The sequence below is a fragment of the Gobio gobio genome (genome assembly GCF_949357685.1).
Source record: "Gobio gobio genome assembly, chromosome: 24".
Lineage (NCBI taxonomy): Eukaryota > Metazoa > Chordata > Actinopteri > Cypriniformes > Gobionidae > Gobio > Gobio gobio.
The window spans coordinates 38,878,967-38,897,958 of NC_137120.1; the positions used below are offsets into that span (position 1 = coordinate 38,878,967).

Here is an 18,992-nt window from a genome sequence, read left to right on the forward strand (position 1 = left end):
ATAGGCTAACTTCCATCAACATAACCAACGTGACAACCTGCTCACACAGAGAGCACTGGGGACTATTTTCAGGCGCTGCGTAATATCATTACACATTATTTTATCACTTATTGAGCAGTAGGCTAGCTGGAGCCATTCACCTCCAGTCTTTGTGCTAAGCTAGGCTAGCGGTGTGTGTGTCAGACAGAGTTATGGCACTGAGATGAGAAGGGTGTGTATGGACTAACTCTGGGGGATACGGTGAATAAGATAAAGTCCCCAAAAGTTGGCGTGTTCCTTTAAGAAAAATCCAAGAAATCAGATTTTTTTCACATATACAGAAACAGTGTTTAAGAAAGGAAACACCTAACAGCTTAAAAGGTTTAATCTCAACCTAAATTCCTGCATTTCTTAGTTCTTTCTGGGTGAATCTTTCAAAAACATGTACAGGTCTTGTTTTACCCAAAATCTAATAGAAAATTTAGAAATTATATTTTCCTTAAAGAAAACGAAGCCTATTTTAGGACCATTTGTTTTATTTATTGCATTATGAATTTTTCAGGACAGTTCAGCCCATTTCCCCTCCCCTCCCTTTTCATTACTGTAAAATAAAACTGTATTACAGTAAAAATTCCATTTTTTTTATAATTTAAATCGGCATAAATTAAAGGTAGTACAAAAAACCCCCTGTTTTAAAATTTAAAAAATGTATTATTTGTTTGCATTCTTATAAAAAGAATTGCGGATTAAAATGTGCTCAGTCCTAAAAATAGGTTTCATTTTCTTTGTTGAAAATAAAGTTTTTGTGAAATTCATCTGTGTAGCTTTCTCGTCCACTCATTCATTACTTGGCATATTATACAATTAAGTGCTATTAGTACACAACTTCCCAGCCTTGAAAGTTGATATTATTTTATAGACTAAGTGTTGAGGTAACAGTAGCGTTACTATGAGGGTTAATTCGATCCGTATGGTTGTCTTTTAGCTATAGATGACAGTGTATACAGTGTTTTTCGGATCATTTCCTCAATAGAATGAAAATAGAGGCAGACCAGACCCAAAGGCTATACCTCAGACGAATTGTTCCTCTTTCATTTGCGCTATTAAAAACACAGAACGATGGAAACATTTCTACTTTTTCCGAGTCATCTTTCAGGTGACTTAAGAGAGGCGTAAGTCTGACGGCTGCGATAAAACACAAAAACACAACATCAGCATCTCACTGTATGCAGTGCACAATGTTTTACATTTAAAATGTGCTTTTTATAGATTATAAAAAGGAAAAGTAGTACTCTACCTCCAGTCGGATATCGTATCGGTTCTAGAACAAAGAGAAATTGACAGAATAAATGCAGTTAATGTTAAACTATAGCTTTAAGTGATTTTGTAAATGTATCAATTATTATTTTACATACTACTTCCTGCTCCAGCTGGCCGTAAACCTCCGGTGACATTGGCATGAGCGTGTCATTATATTCTTGTGGTTTCCTAAAACCCGAATATTAAAAAAGAAGTCATTATTTTGGGTAGCTCAGAAAGGCAATTTCGACTTTGTATCTCACAGGTATGGCTTTTTTTGTCACAACTGTGTGATTTATATCTTACAATTCAGAGGAAAAGAGTCAAAATTGTGAGATATAAAGTCAGTATTGCAGAATATAAATTTGTCATTGCAAGTAAAATCGAGTTCTTACGTCAGAGTTGCTAAAATTGCCAGTAATAAACTCAAAATTGCAAATGATAGTCTAAATTGTGAAATATAAACACAAAAAGTCTAAATTGCGAGTCATAAACTCAAAATTGCGAGTTATAACGTCCGAATAGTGAGATATAAAAAAGTCAGAATTGCGAAATTATGAATTTGCAATTGCAAGTAAAAAGTAAGAATTGTGAGTTATAAACTCAAAATTGTGAGTTAAAAAGTATAAATTGCGAGATAAAAAGTCACGATTGCGAGTTACAAACACGAAATTGAAAAAGTCAGAATTGATTGCGCATAATAAAGTTCGAATTGCGAAAATATAAACTCACAATGACGAGTAAAAAGTAAGATATGCGTGTTACAAACTCGAAAGTACATTGAATTTAGAGTTTCACATTTTTTCTTGAAATAAACTTGCAATTGTGATTTTATGAAGTCAGAATTGCAAAATTATGAATTTGCAATTGCAAGTAAAAAAGTAAGAATTACTTAAAAAAAAGTAAAATATTGCGCGTTAAAGTCGGAATTATGAGATATTGGAGTTATAAAGTTGCAAGACATAAACTTGCAATTGTGAGTAAAAACTCTGAATTCCTAGATATAAACTCGAAATTGCAAGTTATGAAGTCAGAATTGCGAAATATAAATATGCAAATGCAAGAAAAAGTCAGAGTTGCGAGTTAAAAAGTATAAATTGCCAGAGATAAAAAGTCAGAATTGCGAGTTACAAACTCGAAATTGGAAAAGTCAGAATTGCGAGTTATAAAGTTCGAATTGCGAAAATATAAACTCACAATGACGAGTAAAAACTAAGATATGCGTGTTACAAACTCGAAAATACAATGAATTTAGAGTTTCACATTTTTTTCTAGAAATAAACTTGCAATTGCGATTTATAAAGTCTGAATTGCGAGTTAAGTCAGAATTGCAAAATTATGAATTTGCAATTGCAAGTAAAAAAGTAAGAATTGTGAGTTATAAACTCAATATTGCAAGTTAAAGTCGGAATTATGAGATATTGGGAGTTATTAAGTCTGAGTTTGTGAGTCAAAACTCTGAATTGCTAGATATAAACTCGAAATTTTAAGTTATGAAGTCAGAATTGCGAAATATAAATTTGCAAATGCAAGAAAAAGTCAGAGTTGCAAGTTAAAAAGTATAAATTGCGAGAGATAAAAAGTCAGAATTGCGAGTTAAAAACTCGAAATTGGAAAAGTCAGAATTCTGAGTTATAAACTCAAAATTGCGAGTTAAAGTTGGAATTATGAGATATTGGGAGTTATAAAGTTTGAGTTGCTAGACATAAACTTGCAAATGTGAGTAAAAATTCTGAATTGGTAGATATACACTCGAAATTGCAAGTTATGAAGTCAGAATTGAGAAATATAAACTCACAATTATGAGTAAAAAGTAAGATTTGCGTGTTACAAACTCGAAAATACAATGAATTTAGAGTTTCACATTTTTTCAAGAAATAAACTTGCAATTGCGAGTTATGAAGTCAGAATTATAAATGTGCAATTGCAAGTAAAAAGTAAAAACTGATTTATAAACTCAATTACGAATTGCGATTTATGTAAATTTGCAATTGGGGATTTAAAAGTAAGAATTGCGAGTTACAAACGTGAAATTGCAAGAAAAATTCAGAATTGTGAGTTATAAAGTCCGAATAGCAAGATATAAAAAAAAAAGTCAGAATTGCGAAATTTAAACTCACAATGACGAGTAAAAAGTAAGATATGTGTGTTACAAACTCAAAATTAACTCAAAAATGGAAAATTGCGAGATGTACAGTAAACTCAAAATTGAAAATAGTCGCAATTACCATTTTTAATTTTATTTCATGGCGGAAACAAGCTTCCATACAGAAATGACACACTTCTAAAATGAATCTTGGTCTGAGTGGGGGATTGTGGGAGTTATTGCTTTAACATTGACTCACATTTCAGAGATGGAGATGAGAGTGGTGCTGATGTATCCCTCGTCTGACTTCTTGTCGACATCCATTGGTTCTTGCTCTGGAGAAACAAAAAAAAGAGTATGAATTTATTTACGCTTTGGTAACACTACATTAAGGTTCATTAGTTAACACTTATAAAGCATTTATTAATCTGTGTTAGTTAATTTCAACCTTTATTAAAATCTTGGTAACATTAGTTAATGATCTAACATGATCAAACCATGAACAGCTGGATTTATATTAACTAACGTTAACAAAGATGAACAGATACAGGAACAAATGTACTGCTCATGGTTAGTTCATGATAGTTAATACATTATTATTAGGGCTGTCAAAAGATTAATCGCGATTAATCGCAGCCAAAATAAAAGTTTGTGTTTACATATACATTATGTATACAATATATACATGCTTGTGTGTGTTTTTATATATAAATAATAATTATACACAGTACTCACACATATATTATGTAAACACAAACTTTCATTTTGGATGCGATTAATCGCGATTAATCTTTCGACAGCCCTAATAAATATAGTTCACGTCTGCGTTTCTTACTCTCGGTAGGTTTGGAATAGTATTTTTTGAAGGCGTCGTCTTTGGGGATATTGGGATGAAGGAAGCGCAGAGGGTTTTCTGGGACGTTGTCGGCGGCCATCACGCGATAGTTTCGGATAATGTCGGGAAGTGAGACGGCAGAGAGTTCCTTCTTCGTGTAGGGCTCCACGGAGCGAATCTGCGGCTCTTCTAAACCAACACAAAGCCAAACACAGTAATGAACAATACATTTGATTTCAGGCAAAAAATAAGCAAACCCTAAATGTTGACGTTTTGACATCCAGCTAAAATTCCTTTATTTTATTTGCTTAAAGGGTTAGTTCACCCAAAAATGAAAATTCTGTCATTAATTACTCACCCTCATGTCGTTGGACACCCGTCAGACCTCCGTTCATCTTCAGACACAAATGAAGATATTTTAGTGTAAATCTGATGGCTCTGAAAGGCCTCCATTGGCTCAATGCACTTTACACTCTCAAGACCCTTAAAAGGCACTAAAGACGTCATTACAAAGTCCATCTCACTACAGTGGTTCTACAATAACTTTATGAATCAGCGAGAATAGTTTTTGTGCGCAAAAAAACCCTAAATAACGACTTATATAGTGATGACGATTTCAAAACAAGGCATCATGAAGCTTTGAAGCGTTATGAATCACTGAGTCGATTCAGCAGTTTGAATCGCCAAATTTCAGCAGTTTGACACGCGATCCGAATCATCATTCGACTCACTGATTCATAACGCTTCAAAGCTTCATGATGCCGTGTTTTGAAATCGTCATCACTATATAAGTCGTTATTTAGGGTTTTTTTGCGCACAAAAACTATTCATAAAGTTATTGTAGAATCACTGTAGTGAGATGGACTTTGTAACGACGTCTTTAGTGTATTTTAAGGGTCTTGAGAGTGTAAAGTGCATTGAGCCAATGGAGGCCTTTCAGAGCATCAGATTACAACTAAAATATCTTCATTTGTGTTCTGAAGATGAACGGAGGTCTGACGGGTGTCGAACGACATGAGGGTAAGTCACTAATGACAGAATTTTCATTTTTGGGTGAACTAACCCTTTAAATGTACTCGTTTCTTGCTCCACAGCAGGTCAGAAGGGAGGAGCGTCTCACCGTTTGAGTCATGTTCGACCCAGCTGAACGTTATCGCTCCGTCGCGGTTGCTCTCACTGAAGCGCAGCAGAAACGTCCCGGAAGCTTTGTCATGGAGCAGAGCTCTAGTACGGTCCTTAGTCACAAACCCCATTATACACCTGTGAAAGATATGGACAGTTTATTCATATAAATGTGTTTTTACACTAAGAAACTCACTGATGGTGTGCCACAGATAGGCCTGTCACGATAACAAATTTTGCTGGACGATAAATTGGCCAAGAAATTATTGCGATAAACGATAATATTCTCATTCTGAGACCATTTTCATCTAAAATAATGATAATGGCATAATACTGCAGGTACACCATTTTATTTCTAAAGACTATTTAACCCTTTAACTGTCAACCCCCTTTTTGAGCATTTATGTGAAAATGCACTACCCAAACTTAAATGGTTGTAATTCATGAACCCTTTGGACTAAAGACTTATGGTTGGTCTCTTTTAAAAGAAGACACTTGGCAGATTATTGCTGAAAAAATTATAGAATTAAATTATATAAAAGTTATTGAAATTTAAGTTTATTGTTATAAAAAATATAATAAAATATATATTATATATTTTATTTAAAAAATATATAAATTAATATAGGTTTCAGCCTAAAAAAGACAGAAAGTCAAAGCCAAAATTCTAACCAAGTTGTGTTAAAAATTTTAGGTCAAAAACTCAAAAAATGAGTTTTCTGTAAGACTTTTAGCTGCATAACCTCCAAAAATCCACTAGGGGTTAGACACACCATATTGGTGATTCCTAAAGGTCCTAGTTACTTGATCTGGCAGATATTCTCAATATATAATATTATTTTCTGAATATTTTTGGCTAAATACTAGAATCAATGTTTATGTTATGAACTTTTAGCATGAAAATCAAAGTTTGAATGATTAAAAGTGTGGTTGTTGACTTTTTGTTACAAAGGTGAAAACTCTTGTAATGATACAGATATTTTGATGCACACTCTTGTCACATATTAATCCATTACTCTTCCAAAATATATATTTTCTGCAAAATCATCAACAAATATGTATTCTTGAGTCTTAGACCTTTCCAATGATATATAGTTTGTCATGACTAGATTAGGATTTAATAGTAATATAGTGAAGTAAATGTAAATGCCCGTATACAGGCAGGTGACAGTTAACACTGAAAACGGAAAGCATTTTAAATATCCACAATAAATGAACAAAACGTAAATCTAATGCAAAATATAAATAAATGTAAATGTAAAACAACCAAAACAAAAAAAAGGAATGGACTCTCAGTCTGTTAACAAAAAATGCATTTGAATAAACAGCTGGGAAAACTTTAAAGAATCTTTACATAACCCCATTATAATAAATGTTATTTTTACCCATGGCCTTCCCTGTTAGACATATACAGAAATGTAATAGTTATCAAACACCTTTCTTAACTGCATAAATAATAAATGAAATATAGATTAATCATCAATAAAGCTACACTTGTCTCTGTTCCCGTTGTTCTTTGATGAACATTAATGACAGACATCATCAGTGCTACTGTCACTTTAAGAACAGCCGCTGACAAACATGACATCTCCTCACAACTCTTTAAGTTCATTTAAGACGTTATTTAACTCATTTAAGACGTTGTGTGTGTGTGTGTGTGTGCGTGTGTGTGTGTGTGTGTGTGTGTGTGTGTGTCAGAGACACTCCCTCGATTAGCTGACATGAGACGCAGCCACACACAGACAGGACACTGACACACACACACACACAGGACATTGACATACAGCGCGTTCTCTTGTGTCTTGTCGCGCTTAGAAGCATTTACATGTATAAGAGCGTGATCATATAATGTAACGTGCGGCAAAAATTTATATAAAAACGGTTGCTGGAAACTATCGCGGCCGGAAAAATGATCGAGCTCATTATTTTTATCGTGCGATTAATTTATTTATTGACTATCGCGACAGGCCTAGCCACAGATTCAGTCAGTTTACAAGTTAAATAAATAAATACACATTTATTTGTAGGTTAAATGAATAAATAAATGCATTTAACATGGAACGTTCCTGCTAAGTGGGATATTTTTCTTGTTTTAAGCATAAATCTAACAAAAATGTGTGACGGCATTATTTTAGTATTATTTATATACCATTTTAGTTATTCATATTTTGAATATGCTTTTATATTTTCTGATTTATTTTAAATTTGTATTAAATATTACTATTAGGTTTAATTTATTTTTATGTCAGTTTTAGTTATTTATTTCCAGGCAAGGCAATATTTCAAGTTTAAAGCTGCACTATGTAAAAAAAATTTCAGTAAAATATCCAAACACCACTAGGCCAGTGTTATATATTTTGTTCAGTACTTACAATATCTCAAATGTTTCCAACTATTTGTAAATGGTGAGATGCTATTTTACCCGAGGAACCGGGACGTATGAGGGCGTGGCCTGTCGATGACATCATATCCGCGTTCCCCTCGGTTTGCGGTTTTATTCTGCAGAAACGCTTTACTCTCACTGCAGTGTGAACAAGTGTCATAGCAGCGGCGAGAGAACACACAGAGTAACGCCATCCCATCATCAACACACTCAGATGAGTCTAATATGATCAGCAGAGCTGCGTTACCTCACACTCATGAGCGGAGGAGCGGAAGCGGCGACTGTGTCATAATAAAAGTCCCGCTGCTCGCGAGGGGTGTGTTGCGTTCATCTTATTCGTCAAATAGTCTTAATTCTAATTTTAGTTTAATTTTTAGTAAACCGTTATGTGATATTGTTACTTTTATTAGTTTTTGTTCTTTTTCAATATTACAATGTAGTTTTTATTTGGTTAGGTGTGGCTTAGAACTATATATGGCTAGGAACTATACTCTCATTCCTGCGTAATAAATATTGAAACTCTTTGGTCATTTTTGAGCGAGATTCTAATGGTCTAATCAGATTCAATGATCTATGCTAAGCTATGCTAAAAGTGCAGACCCGGAGATCGGCTGAATGGATTAAAAAACGGTAAAACTCAACTGTTTAACTCTAGGGGAGACGGAAAAAATGAGCCTATTTTCAAAAACAGTGGCGTGTTGCTTTAACCCCACCTGCTGGTAGTCCATGTGATCAAGATGTTGATTCTAGAAGGATTTCATAATCCAAACGTGTAAATTCTTACCCATCATCCCACAGACTCAGCAGGTGTCTCTTTATAAGATCCAAAATGGCTTCAATCCACAGCCAGAAGGTGAAGTTCTTCTCACTGCCAGACTACATCATACACAAGATCAAATCATGGGTAACAAAACTAGGGTTCAGTTCAGAAGATTGGACCTAATGGCTAAATCAATCAGTACAAATATCTAGTGTAGACCAACCTTACAGAATCTATTCCAAGGAATCTGAGCTTCAGGATCCATCACTGCTTTAGCACCTGTGGGTCAAAGGTCACACACTTGTGCATTTAGTTCATCTGTTCCACCAGAAGCAGCCACACTCAGAGAAGGCTAGCTATTGGACTCACCCAGCAGTTTAGTTCCCAGCATGCTTAACTGTTCTTGATTTAGACCTCTTTTGGTGATGGAGGAGAACTGCCAGCTCAGCACTTCCGCCAGATGCCCCCAAGTGGCTGAAGAAGGGTTGACGAAGAAGGAAAGGTTCTGGAGAAGAAAACAAGAGGTTCAAGGCAAGTCAGAACCTGTGCGAACACATCCGGGCGTCTGTTTTGTGTGTTAAGTAGAGCTCATTTAGTGCTGGGCGGTATGACCAAAAATTTACATTTACATACGTTTCATAGTATATTTCCCCAATGCATGACTGGTGTTAACCACATTTTTTACTAATTGAGAGAGGAAATACTGCAGGAGATTGACTAGAATGCCCTTTTTTACTGTCATGAGTGAATATTGTAGAAAAATCCCACACTAGAGTTAATTCAGGTTTACAAAGCCCCACAAAATGATGCTGTGAGGCGACAACGACCAATAAAACACACTCATTACAGACACATCAATATTAAAATATGACCATGGAGAGAGAAAAAAAACTGAGTTGAGGGCATCTTTAGCATTTTAAAAGTCTAACCCTGTAACAACAAACTGACAAAACGAGGAGAAATGCGGAAGAACATTTAAAAGGTCTAATGATATCTTAAATACATTTAAGAGCCCTACACTCTCTGAACAAACGACACACATCAGTTTAACACAGAAAGAATAAAGCAGTTACTTTTTCCCATTCTTCTTTGAATTGTCAGTCTGTTTATTAACTTAAATCATCTTCAGTGTAGCAGAATAACCCGCCGTGTCATCACAGTCATGATCAGACGTACAGTTCAGTTGCATAATGTTATGGCTACATTTCATTTGAAGAAGACGTGATGAAATATGTGCGCTGGTTCATGTTTAGAGCTCTAGAGTATATGAAATATGTCCATAAAAAAATCAAACGCGCTCGTTCCGGTCTATATCTGATATATATCCGATGTAAACACAACGGCTGTACGAATTCACTCACTCGTTTTCATTCACTCCTTCAAGTGAACAATATAAGTGGATAACGTAGGGAATAATAAATGAGCTTTAGGGGGTGATTTCGGATTCAGCCATTGGCTGTGATGCGATCTCAGCTGTGCTCTCACTAAAGTGCAACAGTGAAACGTGACCCATCGAACAGTCACGCTGCGCCGCGTTCCGAACGTTGGTTAAGCGACATATACCGTATTACGGTATCATCAAAATTCATATCATAACAAAAATAAATACCGGTATTCGGTATGAACCGGTATACCGCCCAGCACTATGCTCATTTCTACTGCTCAAACATTAGTGTTGAGGACTTTGCTTTTATTTGTATAGTTTCATCTTTACCATGCATATGTTTAAATTTTAATTGAATTTTGGGGTATTTTCATTTAACTTATTTTATTTCAGTTGTAATTTTTATTTATTTTCAGTTAGTCATTTTAGTGCTTCAACTTGAACTCATTTCAGTTATTTGGCAAGGAGATATTTCGGTAACACTTTAGAATAATGGTCATTAGTTAACATTAGTTAATGTATTAACTAACATGAACTAACCATGAGCAGTACATTTGTTACTGTATTTGTTCATCTTTGTTAACGTTAGTTAATATAAATACAGCTGTTCATGGTTTGTTCATGTTAGTTCGCCGTGCATTAACTAATGTTTTACTAAGATTTTAATAATGCATTTGTAAATGTTGACATTAACATTAACAAAGATTAATAAACGCTTTATAAGTGCAGTTCATTATTAGTTCATGTTAACTAATGTAGTTAACTAATGTTAACTAATGACCATTATTCGAAAGTGTTACCGATATTTCTAACATTTTTTGTTTTTCATCTAATATTTTTAACGTTTTAGTACTTTTGTTGTGTGCTTTTGTCATTTTTATTAGATTTTTTTTATTTTTAAAATATTGCTATTTAGGTTTAATTTATTGTATTTTTATTTATAATAACTTATTTCAGTTGTTTTTCAAGGCAAACATTTCAAATTTTTTCTGAAATTTATGTTTTCAATTTTCATTTTGGTTCAAGTTTTAGTAATTTTATGTGCTTTTGTCATTTTTATTAGTTTTTGTTCTTTTAAAAATATTTCTATTTGGGTTTATTTTAATTTTTAAAAATTGTTTCATGAAAAATGTGATGCTGCGTCACATTGTTCTCAAGTTGTTTTATTGACGTCTTTCCGCTGTTGAGACACTAGCCACGTTTACATGCGCACTTTTTTGTCATTCCGATTAAAATCATTCCGATTGAAAGATTCGGTGGACTGTTTACATGAGACGTTATCTAAACCGATCTGGTTTTTACATGTGCTGACTTTCAGTAGGAATCATTTTGTGACATGCGCACACAGTTTGTCTGCCGCCTCAAATTAGTTACGTATCGTGGATCAATAGTTCTGTGTTGGTAATTTTTATATTTATTTATTTTTCTGTGGGCGGACATGCAGTAGTTTAACCTAATTTATGTCCTATACAATGGCTATTTCAACATCTGTGAATGATGAATGCGGAATCAAAAATGAATTCAATTCATTTATTTTGAAAAACACAAAATTAACAATAAAATGCACTCAAATTATTAATAAAAACATAGGATATACGGTGAAACATGAATGAAGCATTCAAGACGTGCTCAGCATCATTACTAGTAGTACTAAACATAGATATTTCAGATGATTAAGGAAAGATACCATAATCACAAAGGTATAAATATTAACAAAAGTAATTAAAGTAGACTGTGGGTAACGTTACTTAACTTAACTTAGTTACTAACTTAACTAACGAGAAACAGAGAGCAGCTTGAATGTTCCCCGTTGAAATAGCAGCTCTCAACGGCCACCAGGACTTGTACAGTTTTATAAAAGCCATTTATTATTTGTCGTAAAGTGTAAGAATCACCTCAGAAAAATAAATTATTCTGTCAGGCGCAGTTGAAGCCTCGGACAAACGCTGTCAAGATGAGATGCTGTAGCCAGGCTATGTCTGTGTCATTATTCCAACATCATGTTCATAACATATTACGAAATAAAAAGTTTAATACCTCAGAAAAATGAACTTTCCTCTCTTGTCAACATTAGCCTGGTGTGAGTGCGGCGCGCGCTCTTCAGTTGAGGAGGCGCGCGCTGTATATCACATCACAGAAAGACGTGCACTCAAAGTAATCGGATCAGATCGTTTACATGGTGGAATTTTTCGTTTGATCGGTTCATGAAAAGGTTTATCCCACCCCTCTCAAACCGATTACAATTTCATTCGGTTTGGCCATTTTTAATCCGATTGAGGTGTTTATATGGAGTATTTTTATTCGGATTGGACTTTTAAACCGATTACAGTGCTCCATGTAAACGCACCTACTGATTGAGCGATTACACCACATATAAATACATTTCAGTAAGTTGTAATGTACCCTCACCATACCTTAAGATATTAATTAATGTTTATTCTTTAGGAAGAGATGATCGCGTTCACTCACTCACCGCCCCTTGAACTGACGTGCCTATACAGTGATCAGTCACGCCACATTAAAGGGTTAGTTCACCCAAAAATGAAAATTCTGTCATTAATTACTCACCCTCGTGTCGTTCGACACACCATTAAACCTCCGTTCATCTTCGGAACACAAATGAAGATATTTTAGTGTAAAGCTGATGCTGAGAAAGGCTTCAGATAGGCCTCCATTGGCATTCAGTACATTCACACTCACAAGACCCATAAAAGGCACTAAAAACGTCGTTACAAAGTCCATCTCACCACAGTGACTCTACAATAATTTAGAAGCTTTTGTGCGCAAAAAAAATCAAAATAACACCTTTATCCAACTCGTTCTTGTCTTCTGTGTGTGCCTCCACGACGCATGCGCGAGAATATGACGCAGATCCGGCGTTCGGACACATGACCCAGAAGCTATTTGTTTACAAGCAGAGGAAGACGCGCGTGTCTAAGCAGTTGGATTCTACATTGATCGTGCTTTAGGTCTCGGCGTAGTGCTCAAATGGGACTAAAGTGTGCATTTCATGGATTCCCGAACGCCGGATCTGTGTCATATTCTCGCGCATGCGTCGTGGAGACACACACGGAAGACAAGAAGAGGTTGAATAAAGTCGTTATTTTGATTTTTTTTCGCACAAAAACTATTGTCGTCGCATCGTAAAATTATTGTAGAGTCACTGTGGTGAGATGGACTTTGTAACGACGTTTTAAGTGCCTTTTACGGGTCTTGTGAGTGTAAATGTACTGAATGCCAATGGAGGCCAATCTGAAGCCTTTCTCAGCATCAGCTTTACACTAAAATATCTTTATTTGTGTTCCGAAGATGAACGGAGGTCTTACGGGTGTCGAACGACATGAGGGTGAGTAATTAATGACAGAATTTTCATTTTTGGGTGAACTAACCCTTTAAAGAGCGTCAAAACGGCATTTATCATTTGAATTTGGTAATAAAATGGACTGAATACTTATGTTTGTGTGGGAACTCGGATTAAAGTGTGTTCCGCGCGTAAACAAGCCAACTGTTAACTGTTAAAGTACACACGTGCACCGAACCGAAAGCCCTGTACCCAAACGGTTCGGTACGAATAAGTGTATCATTACACCCCTACCTGACAACATTGAGTGAGCGGCTGCTGACGGCTCGCACACACTCACAGGAACGCACACACTGAGTAACGGCCAAGCTCAGTGTTTTGACTGAATAATACGTTTTTTTTCACGCTAAACCTTATAGTATGCCTCCTGAACACTTTCCATATACTGTGTGTGTCTCACAGTATCATTGCGTGATACTTTTGTATCCTTTTTGTAAAGTTTTAGCCTGGTCGCCATTCACTGCCATTATATGGAGAAGCGCGTGCAGGACGTTTTTTTTTTTTTTTTCTGCTTTTGAGGGCCGAAAAAGATAGAAGGACATAGAGCATAAGAACAACAGCAGAGTAAAAGATGGCTTTATTTTCATTTCAGAGTGAACTATCCCTTTAATATTTTCAGTGTCCATTTTAATTTAATTAAATTTGAACCAAATGTGTTATGTGCGTAACATTAGTGTTGAGGAGGACTGACCTTTGGATCATTGGTCAGCATGTTGTACCACATGATGGAGGCCCATCCACTGGGTAGCTGACTGACGTTGGAGATCACGACTATGGGCAGAGATGTAGTCTGAAGATGGAGAGAGAGAAGAAAGTTGATGATGATTTTGATTTGGTGATGTTTATGTTTCGAACATCGGTTCTTCTGAAAGACCTTCTGACCTCAAAGTTCATGACCAGTCCAGACCAGCAAAGCTCAGCCTCAAAGGTGATGGAGTGAAGTTCCTCCGTGACGATCAGAGGGCCCTGCCGGACATTTAAAACCGTTTAGCCAAAAACAGCTCAAATTTGTTTAACCAGTTTGAATATGCATGAGTTCAAATGAGATTAAGAGCTGCAGCAGAGGGGAAGCTTTTCTGTGAATAATAACTTGAATTTGTGCTCGTTTCTTACACAAACTGATTGTTTGACTTGGATAATTGAACACAAGAGTTATGGACTCATTTCATGATACTTTTATGTGATTTTTGGAGCTTTTTTTGTGCCACAGACGAAGGAAAGTCATACAGCTTTGGAATTAGGTTGAGTAAATGATGACCGTCTTTTTAAAGGAACACGCCACTTTTTTTGAAAATAGGCTCATTTTCCGTCTCCCCCAGAGTTAAATAGTTGAGTTTTACCGTTTTCGAATCCATTCAGCCGATCTCTGGGTCTGACGGTAGCACTTTTAGCATAGCTTAGCATACATCATTGAATCTGATTAGACCGTTAGCATCTCACTCAAAAATGACAGAGTTTCGATATTTTTCCTATTTAAAACTTCTGTAGTTACATTTTGTACTAAGACCGACGGAAAATGAAAAGTTGTGATTTTCAGGCGCTGTGTAATATCATTGCGCCGCTGCACTCATGGGGCGGCTCACAGCTCTTGATTATTACGCAGGAATGAGAGTATAGTTCCTGCCATATCGGCCTAGAAAATCACAACTTTTCATTTTCCGTCAGTCTTAGTACACGATGTAACTACAGAAGAATCATGTTTTAAACAGGAAAAATATCGAAACTCTTTGGTCATTTTTTGAGCGAGATGCTAACGGTCTAATCAGATTCAATGATCTATGCAGAGCTATGCTAAAAGTGCAGACCCGGAGATCGGCTGAATGGATTTGAAAACGGTAAAACTCAAATGTTTAACTCTAGGGGAGACGGAAAATTAGCCTATTTTTAAAAATAGTGGCGTTTTCCTTATAGAGCTACAGCAGAGGAAGCTTTTCTGTGAATAATGACTTGAATTTCTGCTCGTTTCTTACACAAATTGATTGTATGACTTTAGAAAATTTGGGAGCTTTTTTTTGTCCCACAGAAGAAGGAAAATCATACAGCTTTGGAATTAGGGTGAGTAAATTATGACCGTCTCTTTAAGACAAACCATCGCTGAAGAAAATACACACAGAAAAGAAATTTGGACAATCTTAAGAGGTATACAATCAATGTTTGGTCAGTAATTTATAAGAAATTGATTACTTTTATTCAGCAAGGGCACATTAAATTGATCAAAAGTGACAGTAAAGACATTTAGAATCCAAACCCTCACCTCGCTAGTTCTGTTTCCGGTAACTTTCTTCTCTTTCAGTTGCTGTGAAGTGAAATTAATATTGTTACTACAATTTTTTACACTTGTTAAACTGGATAATTTGCTATTTCGTTTTTCTTTTGACTTTACCAGATGTCGGAATTCTGCAGCCATTCCATTGGATTCCTCCATGTTCATCACCTTCATGGCCGTTCCCAAGATGTTGAACATACGAAACCTAAAACATGAGCATTACTAAGTAAGCGGGATAATATTAAAGGGATAGTTGCTTTCTTCTGCTGAGAAATGATGACGGCACCCATTGACTTCCACAGTGTTATTTTCCTACTGTGGAAGTCAACGTCATCTATTAGGTTACCAACATTCTTAAAATATCATCTTTTGTGTTCAACGGAAGAAAGAAACTCATACAGGTTTAGAACAACATGAGAGTGAGGAAATGATGACAGAAGTTTTATTTTTAGGTAACTGTTGCTTTAATATGGTATGCAAAGGAAATTAAGAAAGTTTGTAGAACACACCCTTTCCGTTTCTCAACAATGGCCCTGGAAGACAAAAAGAGGCAAGTGTTAACACATATGAAATGTATGACTGTATGTTAAGCTAAACATTTCAACCACGTGTGAATCATTAGCAATGCAAGCATATATCCTATTAAAGGGTTAGTTCACCCAAAAATGAATTTACTCTCCCTCAAGTCATCCTAGGTGTATATGACATCAGAGTTAAATTAAAGTCCTGGCCAATCCAAGCTTTATAATGGCAGTGGAATGTTGTGTCGTTTTTGAAGTCCATAAAAGTGCATCTATCCATCATATAACCGCTCCACACGTCTTCAGGGGTTAATAAAGGTCTTCTGAAGCGAAGTGGCACATTTGTGTAAGAAAAATATCCATATTTAAAACTTTGTAGACTAAAATAACTAGCTTCTGGCGGAAAGCTGTACGCAAGTCGACTTGCGCTAAAAGAGTAATTGACGAACACAGAAGCGCAGAGGATAGAGCAAAACAAAACACCAGTCATGAATTAGAGTCTAAAACAAGATTTTTTTAAAAGAGAAATGGCGGAGGATTTCGATTTAAGAGAAGAGGAGCTTGAGTTTGTTGCCCAGAACTATCCGCGAGAGGCGTCAACGCTTGAGATGCTCCTGGATAACGTTACTCTTTTGCCTTAAAGGATTAGTTCACTTTTGAATAAACTTTTGCTTATAATTTACTCACCCCATGTCATCCAAGATGTCCATGTCTTTCTTTCTTCAGTCGAAAAGAAATTAAGGTTTTTGATGAAAACATTCCAGGATTTTTCTCCATATAATGGATTTCAATGGGCTCCAAACGGTTCAAGGTCCAAATTACTTTAAACGACACCAGACGATGAATAAGGGTCTTATCTAGCCAAACGATTGGTCATTAAAAAATAAAAAAAATTCTCGCCTTGCTCTGTTCTGTGATGTGCGTTCGTGACGTCATGTAATATGCAATTACGTTGAAAAGGTCACTCTTGACGTAGGCGGAAGTACCGAATCAGTGTTTACAAATGTGCGGAAGGAGGGCCATATACACATATTCAAATGTCTTTGTGTCAGTTTATCGTTTAAAATGCCCATTTCGTGTGCGTATCCTGGGTGTTTTAATATTAGAAAGCCTAAAAGAAAATTTTCATTTCATTTCCTATACACAATCCTGAGAGATTGAAATTGTGGTTGCTCGCGCTGCACTTGGATGACGTCACAAACGCGCATCACAGAACAGAGCATTTGTGCTTATAAAACTTTAACTTTTTTATTTTTAATGACCAATCGTTTGGCTAGATAAGACCCTTATTCATCGTCTGGTGTCGTTTAAAGCCCTTTGAAGCTGCACTGAAACTGTCCATTTGAACCGTTTGGAGCCCATTGAAGTCCATTATATGGAGAAAAATCCTGGAATGTTTTCATCAAAAACCTTAATTTCTTTTCGACTGAAAGAAAGACATGGACATCTTGGATGACATGGGGGGTGAGTAAATTATCAGCAAAAGTTTATCATGAAGCTTTGAAGCGTTATGAATCAGTGAGTCGATTCAGCAGTTTGAATCGCCAAATTTCAGCAGTTTGGCGGTTTGACACGCGATCCGAATCATGATTCAACTCACTGATTCATAACGCTTCGAAGCTTCATGATGCCGTGTTTTGAAATCGTCATCACTATATAAGTCATTATTTAGGGGTTTTTTGCGCACAAAAACTATTCTCGTCACTCCATAAAGTTATTGTAGAACTACTGTAGTGAGATGGACTTTGTAACGACGTCTTTAGTACCTTTTAAGGGTCTTGAGAGTGAACCGTGCATTGTGCCAATGGAGGCCTTTCAGAGCCATCAGATTTACACTAAAATATCTTCATTTCTGTTCCGAAGATGAACGGAGGTCTAACGGGTGACGAACGACATGAGGGTAAGTAATTAATGACAGAATTTTCATTTTTGGGTGAACTAACCCTTTAACCGTGTGGAGCAGTTATATGATGGATAGATGCACTTTTATGGACTTCAAAAATGACACTGCCATTATAAAGCTCGGATTAGCCAGGACTTTTTTAATACAACTAAATCATGGGCTAATTTTCATTTTTGGGTGAACTATCCCTTTAAACATGTATGCTAAATTAATAGAGCTATTTGCAAAACACTTACTTATCAAAATGCACTTTCACACGAACGGTGTGGTTAAATTCCTGAAGTTTTATGAGCAGCCTGAAGCACAAAAAAATGTGAGTCATCATTCATCAACTGAACATTATCTGCCTTCAACTTCCAGAGAAGTGTAAATCAACTGGCGTGTGTTTAAAGTTACCGTAATTTGAGAGTGAACAGAACGCCCGTCTTCAGCACCAAAGGTCTTTGCAGTTGGGTCGGCATGCACGGCTGTCTCTCGACTACCATGGAGCTGAAAACACGCAAACCGAAATGATTTATTGTCAGTAGCAGATTTCAGCAGTGGTGTAAAGGCCCCCCGATATACTTCAAGAAGAACAGAAAAAAACCCTGCAGAAAATATTTGTAGTTTAGCACATTAAACGTTTAAAATCAAGTGCCGTTTTTTCCTCTAGCTCCTCAGAATAACCCACAGACCAATCAGCTTGCATCTTGGCAATGGCATCATAGTTGATGATAGTCCACTTTATTTTCTTATACTTCAAGTGAAATCGAAGAACAAACTGGAGAGACGTAATTTCGAACAAAATCAGACCACAATGAAGGTTCAATGGAGTTCGTTTCCACCTTCGAGCTACCATTGGTCGATGATTGTTATGTAGGGCCCAATAATTTCCGCCATCACGGGGAGTGCTTGCTGTATTTTGCCTTGTTTTTAATGGACTTTAATGTACTGTATGAAAAATAATGTCTTAAATTAACTTGAGAGAAAATGAGATCTGATTCACATCATGTTCGGCAGAGGTAGATCTTAAAGTGACAGTAGCACTGATAATGTCTGTCATTAATGTTCAAAGAACAACGGAAACAGAAGATTGTAGCTTTAATGATGATTA

The 18,992-nt window shown here is 36.0% G+C and overlaps 1 protein-coding gene across 8 annotated transcripts in view; it reads right to left on the reverse strand.

Moving 5' to 3' along the window:
* Nucleotides 1-18,992, reverse strand: part of stat1a (signal transducer and activator of transcription 1a) — a 36,096-nt gene that overhangs the window by 1,250 nt on the left and 15,854 nt on the right. For 2 of the 8 annotated variants that reach the window (XM_079807537.1, XM_079807538.1), the window contains exons 10-25: nt 18,296-18,388; nt 18,136-18,195; nt 15,985-16,008; nt 15,593-15,680; nt 15,464-15,505; nt 14,092-14,175; nt 13,901-13,999; nt 8,834-8,969; nt 8,688-8,743; nt 8,489-8,580; nt 5,320-5,459; nt 4,200-4,388; nt 3,624-3,699; nt 1,395-1,467; nt 1,277-1,300; nt 199-1,164 (exon numbers count right to left, since the gene is read on the reverse strand). In XM_079807537.1, the coding sequence (XP_079663663.1) occupies nt 1,141-1,164; nt 1,277-1,300; nt 1,395-1,467; nt 3,624-3,699; nt 4,200-4,388; nt 5,320-5,459; nt 8,489-8,580; nt 8,688-8,743; nt 8,834-8,969; nt 13,901-13,999; nt 14,092-14,175; nt 15,464-15,505; nt 15,593-15,680; nt 15,985-16,008; nt 18,136-18,195; nt 18,296-18,388 (1,300 nt within the window). In that variant the 3' untranslated portion in view covers nt 199-1,140. Of the gene's footprint in view, nt 1-169; nt 1,165-1,276; nt 1,301-1,394; nt 1,468-3,623; nt 3,700-4,199; nt 4,389-5,319; nt 5,460-8,488; nt 8,581-8,687; nt 8,744-8,833; nt 8,970-13,900; nt 14,000-14,091; nt 14,176-15,463; nt 15,506-15,592; nt 15,681-15,984; nt 16,009-18,135; nt 18,196-18,295; nt 18,389-18,992 lie in introns of all 8 variants that reach the window. The other 6 variants (XM_079807535.1, XM_079807539.1, XM_079807536.1 and 3 more) reach the window with 6 other exon arrangements.